Source organism: Mytilus californianus, unplaced genomic scaffold (assembly GCF_021869535.1).
Source record: "Mytilus californianus isolate M0D057914Y unplaced genomic scaffold, xbMytCali1.0.p SCAF_4, whole genome shotgun sequence".
Classification (NCBI taxonomy): Eukaryota; Metazoa; Mollusca; class Bivalvia; order Mytilida; family Mytilidae; genus Mytilus; species Mytilus californianus.
Genome location: NW_026262690.1, coordinates 80812450 through 80835078, shown reverse-complemented (window position 1 = coordinate 80835078; position 22629 = coordinate 80812450). Strand labels below are relative to the sequence as shown.

Genomic DNA, 22629 nt, shown 5'->3' with positions numbered 1-22629 from the left:
TGATATTTGAAAAGCATAGCTGTATTGTTGTCATAAGATCAAAGAATATCTTTGTTTTGCTTAAATAAAAGATAATTAAACTTTGTTATAAAACACTAATTAGTTTGTTTAACAATCAATATTTTCACCATTTAGGCAATTGTTCATTAATTAAGGTCTATGTTTATTTTATAATTAGGGAAGTAATTCACAGTAATTAAATATTTCGTTTAAAATTTAAAAAAAAAACAACAAAAAAAATATTTATAAAAGTAAAGTCAACATTAAGTTAAAATAATTAAAAATTGTAAAAGTCAAATTAAATAGACTTTTTACATGTATACTTATATTCAATTAATGGAACAGTTACTGCATATGCCAGAATCTTTTGTGACTTCTAGTTGTATTTCAAAATGTTTAATTTTTCTATTCACTAATAAAATTTTCAAATGTAATGTGTAATTCAAGGCATTACTTTGCAAAAGTAATTGTAATATAATGCATTACTTTAATAAATGCATGTAATTGTAATTGTAATATAATGCATGGTTTGGTCAAAGTAATTGTAATATAATGCATTACATTGCAATGTAATTCACCCCATGCACATTGTGCATTCTCCCCAACAAGAAAAACCTGAAATCCAGCCTTGTGAATACCCATGTAGGCATAATACATGCACAATTAGATAATCAAAACTAAGACACTATAAGAATTTTACTGGTTACTGATCATTTGAAAAAAACTTTCATTCCACCCTACAACATACTGCTCTGGAAAGAGCTATAGTAGCTACAAACTAGTTTTCAACTTTTTCCTACACATTTTTTTTTTGAGAGTTGTCTTCCCTTATACCAAGTTTATCTTTTTTAATCTTTAAAATCAATCTGATCATTAATTAATCATGCATTAATGTCAAGCAAACTAATTACTTTTTACTACCAAATACACACAAAAAAACATGATACTTTTTCACCAGAAATGTAAATAAACATTAAATTAAATCAAATTTCCTTATATTGCAATTAAAATATTCTGGGATTACATGTAACTAGCATTTTATATGAAACAGTTGAATGCACCATAAAATACCTTAGAGAATTTAATGTCATTTCTCAGTTATCTGTCCTGACTGGATGGGTTGCATTTCATACATACATATTAAATCTCTAGTTATCAAAATCAGAAATAGAAATTAACATAATGTTTATTACTAAAAATCCTAAAGTTTAAATGCAATGCAGTAAAAATTTTGAGTTATAACCTTTTCAATTCCTGGGCTCATTGTTTATTTTTTTTTTGCCCTAATATTACTTATCTTTAACAATGTTATAATTAAGACTGTTTGGACAGTCCTTCATTTACAAAATGAAAAGGTTCAGCAACTCTTTTTTCAGAGTGACAAGACCCAGAGAAATATTTTTGTATCAAATTCTTGGAACTAGTTACGTTGCATGTCATATTTTATCAATAAGAATCATATTTCATTTAATGAGAGACACATAGAACAGCTTGAAAGGTTTCAGTTAAGTATAAATACAAGTTGAAGATGCAAAATAATCATACAAAGCATTTATTGAATAAAACAAGTTACTTCCCTTGAACACAATGTTAAGGACAACTGTGATAGTTTTCATGTTATTGATGATGATTGTTAAAGTGGAGTCTGCCTGCAATACTGAACTTAGTAAGTATTTAATTAAAGGAAGTTACAAATTATTTACTTAAGCATTACAAGAAAAGAAAGCCCTTTGGAAGTGACGTGTATACATGTTCCATATATACTCCATTACAACTAGTTCATAAAGTGTATCTTTTTTTTGTAGAGAATGACCTCTTTCAAGATCTTCTTAATATGATGATGAAGATAAAAGGTTACAGTCCTGGTATGTTCTTTTACATGTACTATTTTTGAACTTTCAATAGCAGTTTTGCATTCAAATTTCATTATTTAGTCACTTTCAGAAATTTAATGAGACCCTGCTCCAACAGAGGGGTATTACCTCTGTCCATCCTTCAGTGTGTCCTTCAACCCATCCCATGAAATTATTGAGGTAACATTTTTCTCAGGAACTACTAATCAGAGCTTTGCAAAATTTGGAATAGAGCTTCATGTAAGCATACTATATTGCATGATGCTTCTAAAATATATGGCCCAATAACTTCTTATTACCAATTGCAAATTACACATTATTGTCATGCATGAACTTTTTGTTGAACTTTGATACAGAAACTACAAATAAAGAATTTCCTGAAATTTGAAATTCATGTGAGCATGCTATACCATATGATGTGTTTTTACATTTATCGCTCATTAACTTCATGGTAACCATATACTTTTATATTCTTACACATAATGGCCATCTTTGAAATTTAGTATCAAAATACATTGCAGTTTTACTGTGTGATATGTTTTCCTATTCATGGCTAATTGTTCATCAATAACCTGTTTACTGAATAAACAGTTAATGAGATGTTATTATACATGTTCTATGATTGGTGCTAGACCAAAACACTGAGCAAGATTTTTGACTATCTAGCTCACAAGGTAACAGTCATCCAGACACATTATTCTGACGCAGAACCTATTACATGTAGTATATAAATAAATGGGGAATGTGTCCCGACACAGATGATGCACCCGCTTGCATATAAGGTTATAAAGGAACATAACTCAAGAACAGTAAAAGTGACGCCACCAAAATTCAAACTTGATCTCTGTTTTTGGTAGAAAGCATTGTGTATAAGTTTCATAACATTTGGTTGAGGCAAACTAAAGTTAGAGAACGGAAACCAATTTTGGGACGTACAGACGTACGGATGTAGGGACAGACGTAGAGGGACAAGGGTAAAACATAATGCTCCCTTCGCTATGGCGGGGCATAAAAAGTTTAGAAAGACTTCCTTTTAAACCCCTTTTGTTGATGGAATAAGCATATACATACATGATGAGGGTTCAAAAGAAAGTCTTGCCAAAAGGTTATGCCGTCACTGCTGACAAATTAGCATTCTTATGTCTCATACCATGATGCAGGCAACACAAAAGTAATGAAGTTAAACAAGAGTGCACACACTGAATCTATGAAAATGAGGTCACAGTAAGATGAACCATGCCAGACAGACATGTTCATCTAACAATCATTCGATACACCAAACATAGTGATCCTATCACTAAAATAGTACCTGAGAAACCAAATAAACCACAAAATCTTAACATTGACCAATAAACCATGAAAATCAGGTCAAGGTCATACGAACCCTGCCAGACAGACATGTACACCTTACAATCATTCCATACACCAAATATAGTTGACCTATTGCTTATACTATCTGTTAAACTAACAAAAATATGAAAACTTGTCATTGACCAATGAACCATGAAAATGAGGTCAAGGTCATATGAACCCTGCCAGACAGACATGTACACCTTACAATCATTCCATACAACAATTATAATTGACCTATTGCTTATTATATCTGAGAAATAGACCAAACCGCAAAAAAACTAAACAGTGTCCAATGAACCATGAAAATGAGGTCAAAGTCAGATGAAACCTGCCAGACAGACATGTACACCTTACAATCATCCCCTACACCACATATAGTGGCCCTATTGCTTATAGTATCTGAGAAATAGACCAAACCACAAAAACTAAACATTGTCCAATAAACCATTAAATTGAGGTCAAGGTCAGATGAAATTTGCCAATCTGACATCATTGACATGTACACCTTATAATCATTCCATATACCAAATAAAGTTGACCTAATGCTTATAGTATCTGAGATACAGACTTGACCATGCAACTTTAACCTTGATCACTGATCCATGAAATGAGATCGAGGTCAGGTGAACCCTACCTGACGGACATGTAGAAGAAGGAACCCATATACCAAATATAATTATCTCATTAATCGTAATAAGTTAGTAATTCACTTGCCAAAAACTGCAATTTTTTTTTCAAGCAGTCACTGAACCATGAAAATGAGGTCAAGGACAATGAACATATGACAGACGGACACTTCGTAACAGAAGGTATTTGTATACAAGGTATGAAGCATCCAGGTCTTCTACCTTCTGAAATATAAAGCTTTATACAAATATTTTACGCTGTCGCTGCCATCACCGGATTGCAATCCCTGTCTCGCATTCTGCAACTTTTGTAACAGGAAGTTAATGAGTAACGATGTGAAAACTCATTACAGGGTAAAGCATGCTCAATTAAAGCTTTAAACTAAATTGCTAGAATCTCTGATTTGTAGTTTCTGAGAAAAATGTGATGAAAATTTCATGGGATGGATGGATTGAATACAGATTTTTGTTTAACAATTCTAATGTAGTGCTGTACTCCTGTAAAAAATGTGCTTCACCAAGTGCATCTGGATACGACTGCAGAGGTCCAACCCTGAACAGTTGGGGCAAAAATGGACACAATATTCAAGCGTGATACAGGTCTGAATTTGGATTGTAATTAAATATTTGACACATTATAGGTTTCTGACACAAAAATTGAACTTAAAATTGGTTATATGATTTGAATTTATATTCAATTGAAGATTTCTTGCTGTTATGCAATACACTGTGCTGTTGTGCAATATTTAGTATATCTGATTTCAGACTATATACAAAGAATTAGCAAAATAAATTGTGACCCAAATTTTTTTGGGGGGAAAATTGTTAATTTCTTAAATCTTGAGGAAAAAAAATTGACCCCCCCCCCCCAAAAAGATTTTTTTTTTTTTACCCCCCTCCAAAAAAAATAATGGAAAATCGATAATTTCTTAAATCTTGTGGAAAAAAAATTGACCCCCCAAAAAAAATTTGTTTACCCCCTTCCAAAAAAATAATGGAAAATTGACTCCCCCCAAAAATTTTTTTTTACCCCCCCCCCCCCCTTCCAAAATATTTGAATAAATTTTCTTTTTGTAAAATGTGGTACAATTCAAGAGACATCCATACACAAGTAATTGTCTGAAAACTAGAAAAATAGATATAAGAAGATGTGGTATGAGTGCCAATGAGACAACTCTCCATCCAAGTCACAATTTGAAAAAGTAAACCATTATAGGTCAAAGTACGGCCTTCAACACAGAGCCTTGGCTCACACCGATCAGCAAGCTATAAAGGGCCCCAAAAATGACTAGTGTAAAACCATTCAAACAGGAAAACCAACGGTCTAACCTATATAAAAAACGAGAAATGCTTGTTTTGGCCCCTAATTCCTGACCATTTGGGCAATTACCCCCAAAATGAATCCCAACCTTCAACTTGTAGTATTGAACCTTGTGGTACAATTTCAGATCAATCAAAATACTTATACACAAGTTATTGTCCTGAAACTAGAAAAATGCTTGTTTTGGGCCCCCTTTTTTTTCCTAAACAGTTGGGAGCATCACCCCAAAAACAATCCCAATCTTCCTTTTGTGGTATTGAACCTTTTGATTGAATTTCATAGAGATCCATACACTTAAACTAAAGTTATTGTGCGGAAACCAAATGTCTTCGGATGACGACGACGACGTGATAGCAATTTACGAACGCATTTTTTTTGCGGTCGTATAAAAACTTTATATGCAAAAAGATTCAACCTTAGTGATAAAGTGTGGTAATGGTAGTATTTCATATAAAAAATTTGACATAATTGTTTTTGTTTTTGTATCTGTTAAATATTAGGTAATGATTTTAAAAACTCCCACCACTCTGACACTAAAAACTTGACTTTGCCATTGATCCAGTTTTCAAACAATAATAAAAACTTTGTTCTTTGCAGAAGTTTCTACGTGTTCTTGTCAGAAGAATGTTATTGCTTTCACAACTTCTGTGTCAGCTCCTAAATCTATTGGCCCTCTAGAAATTGTTAAGTTTGACAAAGTTTGGACCAATGCTGGGAAAGGATATGACACAAATTCTGGAATTTTTACTGCACCAAAGAAAGGGTATTATCAAATAAGCGCAACAATAATGTCTAATCATGGAAAATGGTTTCATGCATCTCTATGGAAAAATGACGAAAAAACTGTAGGGATGTATCCTGGACAAGGTCCTCATACAAGTTCTGCCAGTATTGTACTCAAATTAAAGAAAGGAGACCGCGTGTTCGTTAAACATCATAAAAGCAGTCAAGAAATCTACAGTGATGAAAATCATTACAGCATGTTTTCTGGCTTCCTTATCTCTTAATAAAGTATCAAGTTTTATTACCTTTTATCTTAAATAATCGATCCATGATGTCAGCTAAGCTGTACTGCTGAACAAACAGGTTATTTTTATTCTATCTATAAGTAATATACATGTATTCCTTTCAAAACGAAAGTTTTACATATGCAACAATAAAAAGCAGTGTTTGGTATATAGTCTATGAGACAGCTACCCTACAACTCAATTAGTGGTCAACATATGATCTTCAACAATAGACAGGTGTCTTAACAACATGTCAAGTTCTAAATTACCTAGTCTAGAAAAGTAGTGAATAAATTTAGAAGAGACTACCAAAGATCTGCCAAAGTCCCCAAACTAATGTCAAATTTAAAACATCAAGGGGGTAAAAAAAATCATCTGATTAAAGAACTATGACCTCCAATATTTCATACTGTCAAAAACGTCTTGGATAAACACTTTATTTGATATCTAACTTGAGTTTTTGCAAGAATTTGTCACCTATTTTTGTCATAAAATAATGTGAAGTCTCTGTATTTCAACAATTTTCACACTTTAATCTAGTCTCTTATTTATGCAATTTTTTTTAGTCTTGGTAGCTATACCTGTATATATGATATTTCATTAAAAGGATTGATAGATTGATTGTTGCTTGCTTAACATCCAGTGGTCATTAAAAGGCAACAAGCCAAGGTAGTTCTAAAATGACAGTTGGCAAAAATCAATAATCCCAATGAGAAAATACCTTGATTGCAATTAACCAAATTACCATCTATACAACTTTCATTTGAAACCAAAAAAGGAAACTCAAATTACCATACAGAAATAAGTTTTTTCTCTCTAAAATCTATATTTTTAGAAACAGTTACCTTCAAGCTTAACCTTTGACTACACAATCAATACGCTACTTTGCCTTCGCTATTTCTTCCGTTTGTATAATTTTATTTCAATCAAGCAATGAAAACTTTAGTTACCATCTAGAAACCATTTTCCAAAAGAAATATTTTTTGTAACAGTTACCTTGAACTTTAACCTCAAAATCAATAGACTTTTCCCCTTTCCCCTTGTATTAATTCCATCTATATAAGTTTCATTCCAATCATGCAAAGAAAAATAAAAGAACAGAGTTCCAATGTCCCCCTCATTGCACATATTTTATCTATCGTAGGGCAATAACTAAAAACTAGAGGCTCTCAAGAGCCTGTGTCGCTCACCTGACTCTACTTTGGTTTTAGAAATCATGTAAAGATAGATAAAAATCATAACAGATACCCAAATAATGATTGAGGCCAAATTTTGATTAATATTGGTCCCGTTATTTAATAAAATATCCTGGTGGCCATCTTGAACAGTATATCGGCAACAAAGTAGCCACACTTGGTCAGCACTTCATAAGGAACATTCATGCCTTGTTTGGTTTCATTCCATTCAGTGGTACTCTTAAAGAAGACATTTGTATGTATTTCCCGTAGGGTTCTATGTTAAACTAAGCCCCCCCCCCCCCCCCCTAGCAGCCATCTTGGATGATGGATCGACTGCAAAGTAACAACACTTGGTCAGCAACTCATAAGGAACATTCATGCCATGTTTGGTTCAATTCCATTCAGTGGTTCTCTAAAAGAAGACAATTGTATGTATTTCCCATAGGGTCCTATGTTAAACTAAGTCCCCCGCTGGCGGCCATCTTGGATGATGGATCGACTGCAAAGTAACAACACTTGGTCAACATCTCATAAGGAACATTCATGCCATGTTTGGTTCCATTCCATTTATTGGTTCTCTGAAAGAAGACATTTTTATGTATTTCCCAAAGGGTCCTATGTAAAACTAAGTCCCCCAGCTGGCGGCCATCTTGGATGATGGATCGGCTACAAAGTAACAACACTTGGTCAGCATCTCATAAGGAAGATTCATGCCATGTTTGGTTTCATTCCATTCAGTGGTTCTCTAAAAGAAGACATTTGTATGTATTTCCCATAGGTCCTTTGTTAAACTAAGTCCCCTGCTGTCGGCCATCTTGGATGATGGACCGACTGCAAAGTAACAACACTTGGTCAGCACCTCATAAGGAACATTCATGCCATGTTTGGTTTCATTCCATTCAGTGGTTCTCTAAAAGAAGACATTTGTATGTATTTCCCATAGGGTCCTATGTTAAACTAAGTCCCGCGCTGGCGGCCATCTTGGATGATGGAGCGGCTACAAAGTAACAACACTTGGTCAGAACCTCATAAGGAACATTCATGCCATGTTTGGTTTCATTCCATTCAGTGGTTCTCTAAAAGAAGACATTTGTATGTATTTCCCATAGGGTCCTATGTTAAACTAAGTCCCCCCGCTGGCGGCCATCTTGGATGATGGACCGACTGCAAAGTAACAACACTTGGTCAGCATCTCATAAGGAACATTCATGCCATGTTTGGTTCCATTCCATTCAGTGGTTCTCTAAAAGAAGACATTTTTATGTATTTCCCATAGGGTCCTATGTTAAATTAAGTCCCCCGCTGGCGGCCATCTTGGATGATGGATCCGCTACAAAGTAACAACACTTGGTCAGCACCTCATAAGGAACATTCATGCCATGTTTGGTTTCATTCCATTCAGTGGTTCTCTAAAAGAAGACATTTGTATGTATTTCCCATAGGGTCCTATGTTAAACTAAGTTCCCCGATGGCGGCCATCTTGGATGATGGATCGGCTACAAAGTAACAACACATGGTCAGCACCTCATAAGGAACATTCATGCCATGTTTGGTTTTATTCCATTCAGCGGTTCTCTAAAAGAAGTCATTTGTATGCATTTCCCATAGGGTCCTATGTTAAACTAAGTCCCCCGCTGGCGGCCATCTTGGATGATGGATCGGCTACAAAGTAACAACACTTGGTGAGCACCTCATAAGGAACATTCATGCCATGTTTGGTTTCATTCCATTCAGTGGTTCTCTAGAAGAAGTTCAAAATGTAAAAAGTTAACGCCGACGACGGACGACGGACGCCAAGTGATGAGAAAAGCTCACTTGGCCCTTCAGGCCAGGTGAGCTAAAAAGTACTTTTTTGTTGTTCTTCAAAACAATTTATAAATATCTGAGAGAAATGAAGGCTTCAGAGCAAATGCAATGCGATTTCCGTTATAATTAATTTTTCCAAGGGGCATAATCTCGTTAGAATATTTGATCAGCACTTATTTTAGAAAGTGTCAAAGACATTGCTGATATAAACCTATGATATAAGTTCTAGCAAGAATTGTACACATGAGAGCGCTAACAATGCAATTTTCATATAATCAATATTTCCAAGGGACATAACTCTTTTAGAAATAATTGATCGGCACCAATTTTCAAATTTGTCTGAGAAATTGGTGATATAAACCTATAATATAAATTTCACAAAAATCTGGCAAGAATTGAACACATGAGAGTGCTAACAATGCAATTTTCCATACAATCAATATTTCCAAGGGGCATAACCCTTTTAAAATAATTGATTGGTACTGATTTTCGAACTCATCAAAAACATTGATGATATAAACCTATAATATAAATTTCATAAAAATCTGACAAGAATTGTACACATAAGAGCGCTCAACAGACAGACAGATGGACCTACAAAATGATTCCTATATACCTCCAAAGCTTTGTTTGCAAAGGGGTATAGTATGAGACATTAACACGAGAACTTGCAGAATATTATCATAACACTGCAGCTGCTTTATAATAACAACCTTTATTTAGCAATGGGCTACACAAATTACTAATTGATGTTTATAACAAAAATGTGTCCATAGTACACGGATGCCCCACTCACACTATCATTTTCTTTATCAGTGGACGTGAAATTGGGGTCAAAACTCTAATTTGGCAATAAAATTAGAAAGATCATATCATAGGGAACATGTGTACTAAGTTTCAAGTTGATTGGACTTCAACTTCATCAAAAACTCTAACCTGAAGCGGGACAGACGGACGGACGAACGAAGGAACGCAGACCAGAAAACATAATGCCCCTACTGCTATCGTAGGTGAGGCATAAAAATCATTTTGAGCTAAATCTTGAATAAGTGATGGGTCAATTGCCAATGCAAAAGGACAAAGCCTCTTGGATAAGCACATTAAAAAGATGTTATCTGACCAATTAATACAGTTATTTCACTTTATCCTGATATTCAAATTGTTCCAAAGGATTTTTACCTCCTTATTTGATCAATGAAATTCTTGTTTATAACTAGATGTTTAAACTTTTCCTTAGCTTCCACTGTCCAGGTTCCATCAGGACATTTAATTGGTTCCAAAGAATTTTCACCAACTTACCTGACCAATGAAATTCTTGTTTATAACTAGATGTTTAAACTGTTCCTTAGCTTCCACTGTCCAGGTTCCATCAGGACATTTAATTGGTGAAGGACGGATTTCACAAAGCTTACATTCAACAGCCTGTAAGAATACAAAAGTAACATCATTTTCATATCTGAATCTTTAACATAATATTTCAAGAGAAACATTACTGTAAATTCAGAATTCCTTTTACGTAAAATTGAGAAAGGAAATGGGGAATGGGTGAAAGAGACAACAACCCGACCAAAGAGCAGAAAACAGCCCAATGCCACCAATGTGTCTTCAACACAGCAATAATCCAGCCTCTGGAGGTGGGCTTCAGTTGGCCCCTAAACAATAATGTATACTAGTTCAGCGAAAATGGACGTCACACTAAACTCCGAAACATATAAATGAACCAAAATTAAAAAAAACATACAAGACTAACAAAGGCTAGAGGTTCTGGACTTGGAACAATTGCAAAAATGTGGCAGGGTTAAACATCATACCATCATAAAATATATGATATAAGAACATAACCCGTATTATTATTGCTATTGTAAAACAACAAAGAAACATGCCAGATTAATTTTTGTAATTTCAGGAAATGCTGCATACAAATAATGCTGTCAAAATTAAAAATGTGAATTTTTTCTCCTGCTAATCCTATCCCATAGCAATTTTCACAATAAATCAAACAAATATCTCTCATAACTCTAAAAATGAACTTTGAAATTTTCTTTACTTCTAAAAGTACAAAGTAAAAAATGAAAATCTAAGAATATTTTGACTAATCTAAATCAATAAAAATAGGCAATATCTGAATTGGTACTTTAGCATTATAATTAACAAGTGATTAAGATTTGTTAATAAAACTGGGTGGACATTAGGCATAGACGGAGAGGGGTAATACATGAGGGTGACAACTGTAATTTCCTACAAATTACAATATTCAATAGCTTGTCCTAGATAATACTTCAATATCATTTTATTATGTACCATGATTATTGTATTTCAAAATAAAAATAATAATAACAAATCAGTGTACAAGATGATATCTTAATTTGACATACCTGGAATGGAATTGACAAGAAGTCACTTGACATTTCTCTCAAAGCTTCTTTTCTCATCTTTTCAGTGTTCCCATAATCCACAAAGAAAACCTGGTATTAAAAAATGTATTTTTTTACTATAGGCTATGCAGTAGATGAAGATTTGTTTGTTATTATTTTGAATTACCATTTTATTTTATTTTTTTTCTAATTTTTGTTTGTTAAATCCTACCTCTACGATTTCAATCCACTGGTTACTACGGCTATCCTTTTCTCTTTCCACACTTTCTATCCTGGCTCTGTAAAGTTCTCCTTCAAAAGGTGCTGCATAGAACATTCCTCGTCGCGGATATGTGTCTGGCCTAATTTGCTGAAAAAGATATGTTTCCATGTATACAAAATAGGTAACTTAGGTTGATATATAGTTCGTTCATTCTCATTGGGAAGTTTAAGAAATACACTCTTATAATAATATAACTTCAGCAGATTTAATACATTGTACTTTTTATCTACAGAAATCTTGATTCCATCTCTGTATCAGTGAAATAATCAGTAAACACATACAAAAAAATATCAGACTGAACAGAATATAAAATACCAGTGGATTGAAATCGTAGAGGTAGGATTTAACAAACAAAAATTAGAAAAAAAATAAACAAGTGAAACTGTGAGCTACTGCTCACTGATGATACCCCCGCCACAACTGGATAATTTTAATAGTGTAAAAAATATGTAAGTGTTCGGTAAACAGGGAGTTGTTGAGTGAAAAATCTGAAAACGCATCACACGGTATAGCTGACTTATATAAACCCTGAAACCAAATTTCAGAAATCCTTATGATGTAGTTCCTGAGAAAGATGCGACGAAAAATATTCATGGGACGGATGGACAGATTGACAGATGGGCGGAAGGACGGACAGACAGAGGTAAAACAATATACCCCCACTTTTTTAAAACTGGGGTATAATAAACAACTTTCAATTTATAAGTACTAGTTAACTTATCATCTTTGTATTAATATAATGAACGACAGCAAGTCCATAGAAAAATAACGAGAGAAATCAATATATAAAGAGAACGAACTCCTAAAAGTGGTGTTAAATATTTTTTTGTTAAAAATATATAAAGCATTTGAAAAACAGTAAGAACAAACAACCTTATGACAAGTTATAAGTCAATAATTTTCACATGTACTCACTGGCAACACATTTTCATTGTTAAGGGCATTTTGTACACAAAACAGATCATGTTGTGTCTTTTCTTCAGCATACTGTGCCCAAAAATGTCCACAATCGACCACCTATAATTATAAAGAAATATTATTTATAACTAGATCAATAAATCTAAACTTAAAATATTTGCTGCATTTACTACTGGCAGCAGCCCTGAAAAAAAGTGTTAAGAAAAAAGATCTCAAATAATTATGAATGACTTGGCAAGACTTTGTTTTAACAAAGGAGTCCAACTTGAAAACAGGATGGTCAAGTATTTTCTGACATGCTCTATCTACATGTTTTATTTGCTATGAAATGGGTTATTTCTTCACAAGAAAATTGAGTAATTCAATTTTTTTATACTTTTAAAAGTGTTTCAATAACTGTTAGCATACTATGAATTCATTATCATTCTTGGGGTAGTGATTTTTTATGATTTCATAAGTATTAGTGAACCAATGTTCAAAAACATTTTTTATAGGCTTGTAAGAAAGACTTTGGCAAAATTTAAAAAAAAAAATTGTTACCCATGAAAATGAATGAATCCACAGTACACTACAATAAGAAAGCAAGAAGTACATCTGAACTAGATATAATGACTCATAAGGCTTTTTATGTTATAAAATTCAGTTTCAGTCAACAATCTATTATTCTAATTTCAATTAAACCCTTAAATTTGAGTCTCTGATCTGAAACTGAAAAAGAAAACACAAACGAATCAATGAACTGAGCTTTGACATGACTCACCTTACAGTTCAAAACTGAAATGGCTTCAACTGGGAACTATTTCAAGACAATGTATTTGATTTTTTCTAAATAATAAAAAATGAGAATTCGCTCATTTGAACTGCAACACTAACCATAACTGATGAATAAAAACTTCAATAACCTTCTGTAATGCAAGCCGACATAATTACCTCAGTAACATGGAGTACAACCATAGTAGTTTCTGCAGGTGGTGGCTCCCTCTGTAATTTCTGTTCTGAAAAACCCTGATCACCTACAGTAAATCTGAAATAAAGAAAAATACATAATTTATGCCCTGAGCACCCATATTGACCTGCGTCCATTCAAAATCGTAACACAATTAAATTCCCAAACTTACAATCAGTGGTAATGAATACAAACTTTACTTTTTAAGTAGTAATATTTTATTTTCTTCTTTACTTAAATAGGGAACAAAGTTAAACCTGTTATTCAATTTAAAAATACTGATCACAATGTAGTCTCATGAATGGATCAGACCTCTCCAGAGTATCTTATCATCTAAATAAAACACAGTTAATTCATATGGATTGATTGTTGTTTGCTTTAAGACCAGTGAAAATATTTCAAAAAATTTGAATAAAGAAAAAGTCAAACAGGTAGGTTTTGCAAAATGGGTTGACAGAATTTTACCTCACATTAGGTCAAAATTTGACAGAAATTAGTGGTTGTACATTTGGACAAATGGACAGACAGAAGTAAAACAGTACACTCCTCATTCAAATAATAAGTTTTTTAAAAGATTATATAAGATAAGTATTAGATATTGATCTGATATCCAGGTATTTCATATACTGTAAATCAACTTATATTTGGGGATACTTTGGGCTTGTTTTGTCCTTTCCAGACTACTTCACAGCAATTTAGTTTCACTATTTTCAAAGTTACTTGATGTTTACAAATATATGTAAGGGAAGAACTAATATTTGTGACGATTTATATTTGCATTATTTTTCTACCTGTGAAAGTCGCAAAAATAAATTAGTTCGTTTACAATATGATATAATTTTCCTAAATGATTATTCATACCTATTACTTCTGAGTCTTCCCTTGGCATTCTCTTGTTGCTTCCTTATTTCCTCCATTTTTTCACTTGCCTCCTCAGGAGAATACAATGTAATTTCTATCTTCTGGTTGAGTAGTCTGCAAAAGCAATATTAAATAGTCTGTTTGATTTACTTCTATAAGGGAAATAAATCTATACAATATCATAGCAGCAGTTTTCAGTGGAGTGCATCTTTCCAATATATTGATATAGAGTGTACACCTTACCATTGACCTGAACCTATTACATTTAGGACACGCCAAAATGATTTGTTCAGCTGGATGTAAATCATTTACTGTAAAGTGAGAAAAATTGTGAGGAGCTTCTTTTTGCTGATTTTGTTACCTTAATCGAACCGAGAAAATATTCCCTTTGGTAAATTTGACCTTTAAGGAAAAGCCTTATTAAGGACAAGAAAAGGTGAAAATAAAACCTTAAGAACATGTTTGGACCTAGTAATTGTAAAATTAAAACACTGTTAAAGTAAACCATTCAACAGATCATTCAGAAACTGTTGCCACTTATATTTAGTTGTACATTACCATAGAACCATAAAATGTTACATGAAATAATCATAATAGTAATACTATTACCAAAGTCATGGTAAAGCAAATTTAAGATTATGTATGGTTAGTTTAAAATTTGCACTAAATTTGAGGCTAAACATTGACCTTATTGCCCTTACTCCTTTTACAGGAATGTGTTACTATTTAACACTGTTGAGGTGCGAAAACACAGATGTTAACAAATTATATGAATTTCAGAGTAGCTTTTGTTAGATTAAATTTTGTATTTCATATGTGAACTTTGGTATACTGATCGATTATTGCCAACAAATTTATCCCACCTGTGCTTCACAGAAAGATAAACACCAGGATGAACTGTCTGTCTGTTTTCCTGCTTTCTTGGGAATTTTATGTATGCTCTGAAATACATAAAAAAATCACAATCAAACAAAATTATACATAAGCCTCAATATCAGATATTCCAATGCAATGCTTATATCAGGATCTATAAAACAAAAAAGCTGTTGTATGCTGACAAAGGTATAAAATGATTACTATAAATGTATCACAACATATTTAGAGATTTATAGATTTTAATCAAATTGAGCTTAGTAATGTCTTCCATTTATTTGAACAAATCATATTCAAATTCCTGTTTACTACATCTATATGTGGCTATATGCATAAACTGTTTCAGTAAAACTTAACAGTTCAGGGCAACCACAAATACTTTTTTTATAGATATGGTTTAAAAGTTCATACTGATCATGTCATGGTCAATTTAGCATACAAGGTTAAGCTGTATGGAAACTTAATATCAGTTGCCTGACAGCATCAATATGTCAAAAACTTAATATTTTACCTTGTTTCCTCAAAATAAGCAGTAGGATGAGGAGAAATAGATCTAAACTGATCTTCCAAAGCTTGTTTGTAGAGACTACCCTGGTTAGCTGGCAAACCTTTTACCTGTAGATAAACAAATGTTTTCTAAAGATCTGAACTAATTGACAAAGGCTTATTTACTCCCTGGTTAGCCAACAATACATTAATACATAATATATAAAATATACTTTTGCAATTGTGAATAATACATAAATGAACAAAAATGTATATAATATCCATTATTTTATTACTTATAAGTCCTTAAGATGATTTCAGATGATTTAGCTATATTTTCTGGATCCTTCTGGTTCACAATTCACATTTATTCAACATTTCAAGTATGTTAATCAATGAACCTTGACTGGAGGGGCTAGGCCAAATAATCAACATGGAATTAAGATGTGCTAATGCTTAAACAAATAAATACCAAATATAATTGATCCATAAGTGATTCCTCTTAAACTAAGTCTTGCCTCCATGACTTTTGAGACAAAACAGAATCTATATATTTATTTTTTTTTTAACTTAGTCTGCAAGAATGGTGCAATTTCTGTTATGTTGTAATACACAAACATAAGCATTACCATGACTGTTTCCAATGGATCATGACCAGACATCATTCGAACAGCATCCTCTTCATCTATTTCTCCTTTCAAGAAATAATTGGGATAAAAAGCTCCACACATGACCAGCTATAAAACAAAAAGATATTTGTCACAACAAATAACACATTGATTGTGGACAATTTGGTTCTTGAGATATGATTTGCAAACTTGTTCATCGTTAAAAGCCATTGGATGACGCACAGAGGTCTGTTTTAGTAATTCTAATGTGAATTGTCTTCTCCTCACATTCACATTAGATTATCAAAAAAAGTATCTATGACACATTATTTCTAATAAAAAAAAAAAGTAAGTGCAAGTGCAAACTATCTGCAAGGTGAAGAAGATGTTGTCTTTAATTGTCCATTTTGATCTTTTACAAGTTTTCAGTAGTGGTTGGTAAAATTCACAAGCTTAGCTCCCCTTTTTTTTTAATTGCTGAACATAATCTATTGTCATGACACTTGACTTCATAATAAAAACTAAATATTCAAAGAAAAGGGCTTTTTCAATCCACTTTCTTTGATGAATATTGATAACCAGAAAACAATAGTACCTTCAACAATAGTCTCTCCTGATCTGGTTTGTACTTCTTCTTATAGTTAGGAGTTGTCCTGTGTTTCTGTATGTTGAAATTATTCAGCCTCATTTCAAGATCCTTTATTAACTCCCTTGTCTGTAAGTTAAATACAAAGTTGATTTAGAATTCATTAATTAGTGCTTGAGTAAAGTTACAAATATTCAAGTATAGGCTAAGAATCAATAATTAAACTCATAATGTGTGGCAGCCTGGTTACATGCACAATTAACATGATGATTTAATATTTTTAAGATTTGAAAAAGAATATGCTTCATAATAAATGACTAGTATTTTTTCAACCGAATATGTCCTTTAAATATGCATCAGGAATTCAGAATGGTGGCATTCTTTTTGAAAATCAATTAACATTGAATTATTCTCTTTAGAACTGTAAATTTGCAGAATAGTATGCTGTTAAGCTAAAAGAAACAAATATTTTTGTTTCTTAACTCACAACTTTCCCTAAATTCTATTGCCTACCCTAAAATATTTTATGGACACTCTTGTTTAAGCACTATTAAAGTCCAGACAATTTGGTTAAGTGCTGTTAAGTGTTCAAAACATTTCCCTATATATTGTATGAAAAAATATTCTTCAAAATTACAATATTTTACATACCTACTCAATGAACTGTTCAGATAAAATATGTATATGAACATGGGAGTAAATTTGGAATCTAAAAAACCTTGATATCTGCTTATTGAGTATGCTTACAGTCTGAAATCTTGTCATTAATTATCTTTCACTTTGAAAGATTTGAACCTATTCCTATCCACCAAATGGACTTTTCATTGCCATAATGATAATCATATTATCATTTATTCTAAGCAATATCTATATACTTCATTTTCAGTGACATATCTTTAGGTTAATAGTCATATACTTAGCAAGTAGTCTCACCTCTCTCAGACGTCTGACTTGTAAGTAATGCATTTTACCCCATTTAACTTCATTCTGCCCAGATCTAAATCCATTCATGTTGGTTAGTCTTTCCCATTCCTGTTTTATAAATTATTACTGTGAAAACATGTGTGTAATGTGGATAGGATAAAACTATTGAGAAAAGTCTATAAACATAATTTTTTTTCCAAATTACACTGAAATAAACATTAAATAGCATGAATTCTAAATATGTCCAGTAGTTACTCATAGTATAAAAAAATTGCTAACAAACTAGGGACAAAGCTTTTATTTCTACAAACTTAATTATCAACTTTTTGTTTTATCTAACAGCAAATTGTTTTTTATTGTCCAAGATTAGAGATTCAATTAAGATTAAATTTGCAGATGTGATAATTTACTACTTTAACTTTACTGCAAAATTAGCAAAAAATAACCTCCTCACAAAAATTTGCAACTTTTTACAATACTTTAAAAGAATTTACCACATCTGAATGTGAACATACCTGGTAAGCATTGAGTATTGTAAGCTGATCACTGAGTGAACCATGGGACCAATCTAGTTTGTGCCTGAAAAAAAATCTTTAATTAGGCATCACTACTTTGAAAATCAGAAAAATGTGGAGATCAAAATATACCAAACAGCAAACTAACAACAAAAACAAATAAAATATGCACACATTATTCTATTATTAAAAACTAATCAAACATTATGTTTGTCAAGAAAAAAAGTAAAACTGCAAAAGGATACATGTATTATATTCAAACTATATAAAAACACACTTTGAACATGTTGCAAGTTTTTTAAAGTTTACATAATAAACTATTTTCTGACTGATTGATAAGGCTGCAGTTCATGAAAGAGAGATACTTGGTATTCAATCATTTTAATTGATATCATTACTGAATTGAGAACTTACTTGAAGGAATTCAGATGTTCCCTGAATGGCTTGGAAAACAAAGACTTTAGAGACAGAGCTGCACCTACAAAACAATAACAAATACTGCTGTGACTGATTATAAAATGATTGTTAATGTATACTGAATACGCAGTTGCTTGCGATGTTGCGCATATTTAACACAAACTTGCTACATTGAAGAAAAATTTTATTCTTCGTGTGTATTATAGAAATTCACAGTATGACTGCCTGGCAGATCTGAAAATTCCTAACTCAGTACAATTCAACCAAATAATAAAACAAATACAAAAGCTAAAAGATATGTTACAAAGTCACAGACGAATAAACTGACCTATGGACCAATGAGGTGATTGCAGTATACCACCTACTCTGTGAGATGTGGCATAATTATGCTGAAAATAACAAGTGAAACTGCGAGCTACTGCTCACTGATGATACCCCCGCCCAAATATTTTTGTAAACAGGAAGATGTTGAGTGATGAATCTGAAAACGCATCACACGGTATAGCTGACTTATATAAACCCTGAAACCAAATTTCAGAAATCCTTATGATGTAGTTCCTGAGAAAGATGCGACGAAAAATATTCATGGGACAGATGGACGAACGGACAGACAGAGGTAAAACAGTATACCCCCACTTTTTTAAAGCGGGGGTATAATAAAATTCTAATTACAGATCTCTGCAGTTCATTTCTTGTATAACTTTAAGCTATCAGCATATTTACCTCTGCAATGCACTGTATGTTACTGAACTTCTTATTTTGAATCAAGTTTACAATATTACATGCAACGATGCAAGCAAAGAAACTCTAAATCTATAAACTTACCAATGATCAAGCATTCTTCCAGTAGTCCAAACACATGACCTAACATCAAGAGTTTACCAATTCGTATGTCAACAGGAAGTTCTGCTAAGACACGTCCTACAAATGTCAGCTGGCCATCATATGGATTTTTAACACCTGTAGATGGAGCAGATAATGCACCAACCTAAATACAGATTAAATTCATATATCTATAAATATTTAACACAGGTCTGTGTGTAAAAATAATCATATCTCGATGAATTTCATTTGATAGTGTGAAAGGGACAACGAAATTTCAAAAAATCTAATCCAATTAATTGTGATTATGAAGGTCCCTTTCCACTGGCCATGAATTATTTGTTAAATTCTGCTCAATTTTTTTTTTATCAAACTAGAAATCTTATCCATATTCTTGGGTATATATATCTGTCTTTGTTTATTAACAGCTTTGACTTTTTTTAAACTTATGGATCTCAAAGGTCCTGACAAGATTTATCTCTAAACTATAGAAGGATTCTTAAATCTTTATCTATTTATTTTTGTAGAAATTCTTCAGGTAATTCAAAACTACTTGCCTCTTTCAATAGAAGTATGGTTTTCTCAATGTCATTAAGGTTTGGTGGTGTCAGAGCTAATGCCAATATAGCCTTGGGCTGACCAAGATCCAACAGCTTCACTTGTAATATCAACTGCTCCAATGGACATCTCTAAAATTAAAGAAAACAATACTAAGTCAAATTGGGTATAGAACAATATATTTTGTTTAAACCTCTGTGGGCACAATAAAAAGTTGTTTTCAGTAAATGTTTTTAAAAGTCTGCTCAAGTTAGTTGTTTTTTGTGCTTATATATTTGTACTGATATCATGATCAGTGAAACTCCTTTTTAACTTATTTTTACAATTTGTTTTATTGCTGTACTGTTATACCACTGTTCCAGGCTAGGGAAGGATTGAGCCGTCACAAACATATTTAACTTCACCACATTCTATGTGCCTGTCCAAAACAAGGAGCTTGAAATCCAGTGGTTGTCACCAGTTGCTGTCTGCCATAAATGTTTTTTGTTTATTGTTTTTAGCATAAATCAGGCCATTGGTTTTCTCTTTTGAAATTGTTTCACATTTGCCATCCTCTTGCCTTTACAGCTCTTTTCATAATGCTAGCAAGGCAAAGGTTTGTTTGGCTTGTTTGCTTTGTTTGTATCAATGTTTGCTCAAGCATTGTAATTAAGATTGACATCTGAAAACAACATAAAAAGGTGGATTTAAACTTGCATACATTATATTTAAATTTGATTGGACATTATCAAATAATCAAATTTACCTTTACACAGGTTTAACTCCGCCTACTTATATTGTCTGCAGATGTCAATCGTAATTACAATGCTTGAGCAAACATTGATACAAACAAAGCAAACAAGCCAAACAAACATTTGTCTTGCTAGCATTATGAAAAGAGCTGTAAAGGCATACTATACTGTAGTTGTTTATATCATTGGTCTCTGGTGGATAAGTCTCAGTGGAAATCATACCACATCTCCTTATGTCCAGTTACAAATATTTCAGGCATTTATAAAATAATCCTTATCAATACGTATAACTCTTGCTCAAAACTAAGCACTGATTCTGTATAATGTTGTTGGTGGCTTAATGCCTTGTTTTTATTCAACTCTTATCAATGTGAAGATCCATATCACTTTTAAAAATTCATGGTCATATAACAAAAATGCCCTGGTTATTATTTTTTAGTACCTGCATCTCTGGTATTCCATAATCAGGTATGTAAGTCTCCCAAAAGAATCTTGTTATCATTCTATATACTCTACCATCTGACACTCGACCAGCTCTTCCTGAAAATGATATTTAAGTCTGAGTGCCAATAGAAACACACATCAGTTTAATCCAGGCCCACTACTTAAAAAATGTTTGGTTTTTCAGTTCTGAATCTTGTGACAAATCTTTGATTGGGGTCCATAGATAAAACTCACTAATTTTCATCCAGTGTAATCAACTGGACCAAATGCAAAAGCTGATTGTTAAACTGCATTATGTTTTGATAAAAATTTATACAAGTGGTTCATTATGGTTAAAATTTATCACCCAATGTGAAATTTTCAATTTTTTGGCTATAAATATGGAACTTGTAAACACAAGTCTCAAAAAGCTTTGAAAACTGCTAAACTGTAAACCAACTTATTTTCATGTATACTTTATTTTGTGTTTAGCCCTTTCTAGACCACTTCACAGCAATTTTATTTCATGATTTTCAAATTAAATTAATGTAGTTAAATAAGGAAAGATCTGTTTTAAATATTCACTATGATTTCTACTTGCATAATTTTTCTACTCAAGTCTCATGAAAATAAAACACTCGCGAAAATTAGTTGGTTCACAGTGTCTGTTGGTTTCAATTTTCATTAAATTAAAAATACTTGCTTACACTTTACTGTAACCGACTGTGTTTACTCTTTTAATATAAAGAATTTATCATTATTTAGTATTCTATATAACGGAAAACTTAATGATTTAAAAAAATATGCTTAGTCCTAATGGTAACACTTTTGTAAATGGTCAACCAACTGGTGATGGATGCTGTGAAATCTCCTTATGGATGACCAAATATTGCCCTGAGTAGATTGACACATATTCAACTTGAAGTTCTTTTGATAGACTTGTGACCCATTTACCTTTTCTCTGGGTACAGTTAGCTCTAGAAGCCCATTCCAATTGTAGACTGGTGTAGTTTGTGTCTGGATCACTTACTAAGCTCTTTGTTAGACAAAAGTCAATCACTGAAAAACATGTAAAACTGCTGTTCAAATGACAAGCTAATATAATATATCATACATGTATTTAATTTTCCAAAGAACTACACTGTAAATCTTTAGAAATTTATATACTGTTGCCAGGTTA

General features: G+C 32.5%; 2 protein-coding genes across 2 annotated transcripts in view; one reads left to right on the top strand and one right to left on the bottom strand.

The window, feature by feature from the left end:
* The window catches only part of LOC127738652 (ATP-dependent RNA helicase TDRD9-like), a 62083-nt gene that overhangs the window by 21301 nt on the left and 18153 nt on the right, over positions 1-22629 (bottom strand). Inside the window, exons 12-28 of the mRNA XM_052249976.1 lie at positions 22404-22508; positions 21469-21566; positions 20295-20426; positions 19741-19903; positions 18913-18976; positions 18499-18562; positions 17993-18091; positions 17069-17188; positions 16495-16602; positions 15891-15994; positions 15370-15447; positions 14507-14620; positions 13630-13723; positions 12697-12798; positions 11731-11868; positions 11520-11609; positions 10444-10566 (exon numbers count right to left, since the gene is read on the bottom strand). Coding sequence (XP_052105936.1) covers positions 10444-10566; positions 11520-11609; positions 11731-11868; positions 12697-12798; positions 13630-13723; positions 14507-14620; positions 15370-15447; positions 15891-15994; positions 16495-16602; positions 17069-17188; positions 17993-18091; positions 18499-18562; positions 18913-18976; positions 19741-19903; positions 20295-20426; positions 21469-21566; positions 22404-22508 — 1796 coding nt within the window. The remainder of the gene's footprint in view (positions 1-10443; positions 10567-11519; positions 11610-11730; positions 11869-12696; positions 12799-13629; positions 13724-14506; positions 14621-15369; positions 15448-15890; positions 15995-16494; positions 16603-17068; positions 17189-17992; positions 18092-18498; positions 18563-18912; positions 18977-19740; positions 19904-20294; positions 20427-21468; positions 21567-22403; positions 22509-22629) is intronic.
* On the top strand, positions 1556-6177 carry LOC127738655 (complement C1q tumor necrosis factor-related protein 6-like). Its single transcript, XM_052249979.1, has 3 exons — positions 1556-1666; positions 1806-1865; positions 5751-6177. Exons 1-3 carry the CDS (start codon positions 1588-1590, stop codon positions 6158-6160), a joined length of 549 nt encoding a protein of 182 aa, XP_052105939.1. The 5' UTR covers positions 1556-1587; the 3' UTR covers positions 6161-6177.

What these genes read in the sequence shown, in the direction of transcription:
- LOC127738655 (XM_052249979.1), top strand. Translation starts at nt 1,588, where the DNA reads ATGTTAAGGACAACTGTGATAGTTTTCATGTTATTGATGATGATTGTT. An exon ending in TGCCTGCAATACTGAACTTA is followed by an intron (nt 1,667 to 1,805) that starts GTAAGTATTTAA and finishes TTTTTTTTGTAG; the next exon opens with AGAATGACCTCTTTCAAGAT. An exon ending in GATAAAAGGTTACAGTCCTG is followed by an intron (nt 1,866 to 5,750) that starts GTATGTTCTTTT and finishes TGTTCTTTGCAG; the next exon opens with AAGTTTCTACGTGTTCTTGT.